At 31.9% G+C, this 5213-nt stretch overlaps 1 protein-coding gene across 1 annotated transcript; it reads right to left on the minus strand.

Moving 5' to 3' along the window:
• Positions 1-238: 238 nt before the first annotated feature.
• Positions 239-3043, minus strand: LOC111316122 (putative glucan 1,3-beta-glucosidase A). The gene is made up of 8 exons (XM_022918133.2): positions 2842-3043; positions 2645-2764; positions 2346-2531; positions 1819-1977; positions 1522-1691; positions 1190-1339; positions 755-1104; positions 239-651 (listed from the first exon to the last, which is right to left on the minus strand). The coding sequence occupies exons 1-8, from the start codon at positions 3022-3024 to the stop codon at positions 470-472; spliced, it is 1500 nt and encodes a 499-aa protein (XP_022773868.1). The 5' UTR covers positions 3025-3043; the 3' UTR covers positions 239-469.
• Between the last annotated feature and the right edge of the window lie 2170 nt (positions 3044-5213).

Here is a 5213-nt window from a genome sequence, read left to right on the forward strand (position 1 = left end):
AAAGGATTTGAGAGTGTCAACGGACTTGACTTAGGTCGGCCGACCAACGAACACCTGCGTTATAAATTTTTTGTTCTATTTCTTTTCCGATATTTAAATCGCGAACCAAACCAGGTAGACAGCTTGTGACAGCATGACAATGAGATCTTTCATTGTGACGCTGGTATTGTGACGCTGGCTACCGTTTCCAGTATTAAAAATCTTGTTATTTGGCATTTGAAATGCATATTTCGAATCCGTATTAAAGTATACTTCATATTCCCAACTTAAATTTTGCTTCAAAAATAGATTACAATTTAAGTACTAATCAAAGGCTAGATCTCAATTCACTACAAATGGAACAGAAAATAGAGTTTCCTGGTTTACATCGCATGAACTTTTAGCTGCAAAGCCTAAATCTCAGCATCATTTATTGTAATTTTAAAGCTTTATCAAGTGACTTGTTCTAACTTTAGGCTCCATTGTGATTTCAAAGCTTTATAATGTTGTTGTCAATCATCCACCTGAGGCTCCAGTGGTCTTGCTTACATTTGTAAGCCCAGTAGGCCCACCCAAAAGTTGCACGACCATATACATCTAGTTGAGCTTGAGCAAATCTCTGGTAATCCTCCTTTGATGCATCGTTTCGTGCAAATTCTCCAGTCCATTCCCCTGCAAAAATTTTCCCCATCATAAAAAATTACTCCTATAATAACATGACAACAAAATTTTGAATACTGCATATGCATGAACGATATAATCTAGACTTAATTACCAACAAAAACCAAGGGGCCGTTAGCTAAGGTCAAGGTGCTTAGATCAGAAGATCGTTGATTATTGATAAAATCAATATTTTGTTTCACATTCATGTTGCTAAACATATCAGAAAAGAGGTTGTAGTAATGCACATCGATGACTACACGATCCAAGCCACTAGCAAAGGAGATGAGCTCCTTTGAATTAGCAGGTCCCAAACGATTTGATAGGATCACATAAGCGTTTGTGTGCTTCCTCACGGCATCATATCCATCTTTATAGTACTTTGTAAGGGCATCCAAAGTGACAATCCGTGCATCAGGCTCATTCATCAATTCAATTGCAGCCAAATTTGGTCTTCCAGCATATCTGCCCGAGAGCATTAGAATTTAGAACATGGCAAGAAAAGTTAGTTAATCATATTTGTAACAAAAGAAGAGTTCTGCATCTTAACCTTGCCGCAAGAAACTCTATTACTGCCACAGTCTCATCTATGTTGGAATCTCCCCATTCCGGATAACCATCTCTCGTCCCGCTGTGATCATTACCGTTCTGTGAGGCTTTAGGTGCATGCAAATCAACAATCACCTTCATTCCATATTTCCTGCATTATTTTGTACATGAAGAGAGAGGATTGTTTATATTGGTAATTGACCAGCCTTTTTTTATTCAGCAAGAATAGGTTCATAGTTGATGTATGAGCCTACATCTCATTATTGTCTTAGGAGATTTCATGCAGATATTTTTCTTTGGGTACATAAGAAGAGGCATGACTGAGTTACTTACTCTGCCCATGTGAAAGCTCTGTCTAAGGCTTGCAAAGAGCCCCCAACAAATGGCCTTGGTGGAGTTGGATCCTGTGCTATCCACCACCCTACAGGTATCCTCACACTAGTCAGACCATTTGCTGACATGAAATTGAAATCCTCCTCTGTGATGTAAGAATTCCAGTGATCCTGAAATGGCATATAGTTTCATATAGACTCCTTTCTACTATAGCATATATCAAACACCATACAACACCCTGCTAGTTTGCTTGTATGTGTTTATTCCATCCATGTTGCCGAGTAAGAAGACCCTTACCTGCATGACTTGAGGGGCTTTATCAGGGCCATAACCATTTGTGATTTGAAATTCACCACGTAAGCTGTTTGGTAAGATTGTCATTTTGAACACAGATGGATCATTATCGTCCCAACTAGAGCCTGCATAATCTGCAGTTACTAGCATCTCCGATTGTGCCTAATTACAACGTGAATGCAAAACAGTCAATGCCTTAAACTAACATTTATTTATTGAGATGGAAAATTATTATGGCATTGAAAGGACAGTAATAGTCATGATCCCCCATCTAAGTTCAACACTTGCTTAGCCAACAATGAAAAGTAGTATTAATTGTTGACAGCTATGAATTTATTTCACACAACCGTAACATGAACTTCATTGGAGTAACTAAAAAAATTGATTAGCGGAGCAATATCCTACTTGAAGAACGAGTCATAGTTATGATGTCAAAATTTTCTGACTGGCTTTGATGCTTGTTCTCCAATTCCGGATGCTTGAATCTCTAATGAAAGCTATTGTAATTTACAAGCAGTACAACAGAGTACCTGCAGGAACAACCCATTTGGTGCTCTGATGCGAACTCGATTGAGATCACCATCATTTCTCACAATCTGAAATGTCTCTGAATCGGTGGCTGTATTTGAAACAGCTTCTACACCTTGACTTCCCAATCCCACAAACTGTTTGTTGAACACTCTGAAGTTGAAATATGACTCGTTCACCCTCCACAACTTCATCAGACAAAGCAGAATAAATTAACAATGAATAATTAAGCTCCCTGAGGATCAGTTTGTTTGTAGCTTTGCAAAATCATTAAATAATTAGCTGATTAAAAAAAACAAACCCTGAAGGTTTCCCAACCAGAAGCTGAGTCACGGTTGGCAACTATTACTGTTCCACCACCATTTTCGGAGCAGAGATACTTGTTCAGCTTTGTGGACAGAAATTGAACTTGAGTTCCATCCTATAGCAAGCAAACATCGAGTTCTGATAATTAAATGACTGAAACCTTAATTAAAGAGAAGTAAAGCAATAGTATACCAAAAGATCTTTGTTAATTATTCCACCAAAACGAGAAGGTTTCATCCATCCTTCAGTGACGAGCCAGTTCCCAAGGTTTACAGCTTTCAATGGCAAATTCAGGTTTGCATTTTGTGCACGGGAAGAAGAGGGAGAACATGAAATAGTAAGGTAGAAAAATAAGAGAAAAACTATGTAAGTCATCTTTAGCTCTCTTTGTTATGAAATTTTGCGCAGTTAGGGAGCTTCAAATAAACTCATCCATAAGCCCAGAGAGCAACATTCCATAAGCCCAGACAGCAACATTCTTCAATGACACTGACCTCTGTTCACACTGACTACTTGTTTTTTTCCTTCATCGATGTACGACAAATAGAAGTACCATCAAAATTATTTCTACCTAAGTTCACCATTGATTTTCGGAGATGCTTTAATTATCAACGGCGATCAATGGCGATGTAATATTTGTCACGCAGTAATTGGCAGGACCTTAGACCTTAGTTGCCCCACAGCAGAAGGGAATCGAACTTTCCCATTTTTGTTTCCTTAGTGGAAAAGCTAAAGGGTCAAGGTTCTACACTTTTTTCACTACGAGCACAAAAATCTTCCTTTCTATTAAAATCTACGTAATTAAGATCGAATTCTATACCATATCTTTGTACGTTTCGTAAATGTTAGAAATTTTTTTTTATTTTACTGTGTTTAAATTAAATTTTTATATTTTAATTAATTATTTAATTTAATCAAATTGTTAATGATATAAATTTCTTTCTTTAAAATTGATGATGTGATATTTTAATTTTTCTCATGAGAACGCTTATGTGGTCATTGATTTTGTTAATGTATAAAAATTCACATTGTTAAAGATGATATTGTGACAAAATTTTTTAACACGTCTTTTTTTTTTTACATCAACTTTTTTTAAATTATACAATGAGTTTTTGTACTTTAATTAAATGATAGAATTAGTCTTTTTATATTAATATATGTTTAAATTTAATTTTTATATATTAATTAATTATTTAATTTAAAATTTAACCTAAAATAACACATAAAAACATAAATTATTAGTTCAACTAGATTTTTTTTTCATATTTAGATAAATATTTTTGGATATTTGAATTATTAATTGGATTTTATTTGACAAATTAGGTTAATTTCAAATTAGATTATAAACCCTACATTAACTGAATTATATATTTCCTTTATCTTTCCTTTGTTTATTTAATTTGATTTTGATTTTTTCATTTTTTTGTTAATTTTTATTTTCAATATTTTTTAAATAAAAAATATAAAAATATAAAAATAAAAAACTTTAAAAATGATATAACACAGAAGTTAGATAAAGAAATCCATAATTAACAAACCCAGATACATAGTCAACAATAAAAGCAATTGTAAATATTCTATTTTATCCAAAAAAAATTTTAATATTAAATAGGCTTTGAATTACATCTCGACATTGGATTTAGCCTTAATTGTGAAATTAGATTTTAAGTCCAAATTTAAAGGCTTAAAAGTATTTTATTTATTAATTATGTATTTATTTATATTATTTAATTGGTAAAAGTCAAGAAGTCAAAGGAAAAAAAAAGGAAAAAATCAAAAATTGAAAATTGAAAATTGAAAAACAAGAAAAATATGAAATTTTTTTGAAAATATTGATTTGAAAAACTTTTGAGAATTTAACAAGAATAGACAAGATAACACCCAAAAAAAAATGACAACTAACAAAAATACTTAGAAGTAATTTTTTGGTTGAAAAATTCTTTTTTAGAAGTTTTAGATTTAGAATTTTTAAAAGATTATGCTTAGTTGTGCTTATGATGATAATATAAAACGGTGGTGTCGATGATTGATTTTTGGGTATTAACGATTTTTGGATATTGGAGATAAATTTTTTTTGCAATTGCTTTGATAATTGATTTTTAAAAAATTACATTGAAATATGAATTCGTTAAATGAGACTTTGCAAAAAAAAAGTAAGAGAAAAATGAGGATAAGAGAGAGGAGAAAAGAGGGAAATTAAAAAAACAATTTGTTTTTATAACAGGTTAAAATGACATTGTTTTAAAATATAGGTTTAGTACAACTCGCATGTTAGCCTATGTATTAACTTTGTTAAGACTCGACTTATTTATATTGAAAATTTTTTTTATGCTTTGTTTTAGTTTTAGTTTATTTAGTTTAGGTTAAATTTTAAATTTGATAATTAATTGATGTATAGAAACCAAATGTAAACACACATTAAGGTAAAAAAACTAATTCTACTATTTAATCAAAGTACACAAATGAGTGGTATAATTTGAAAAAAGTTTATATGAAAAATGTTGATGTAGCAAAATTTTTTTACCACATTATCATTTTTATCACATAGACTTAATACATTAGCA

This window comes from Durio zibethinus, chromosome 24 (assembly GCF_047325235.1).
Source record: "Durio zibethinus cultivar Kanyao isolate XHJ-2024 chromosome 24, ASM4732523v1, whole genome shotgun sequence".
Lineage (NCBI taxonomy): Eukaryota > Viridiplantae > Streptophyta > Magnoliopsida > Malvales > Malvaceae > Durio > Durio zibethinus.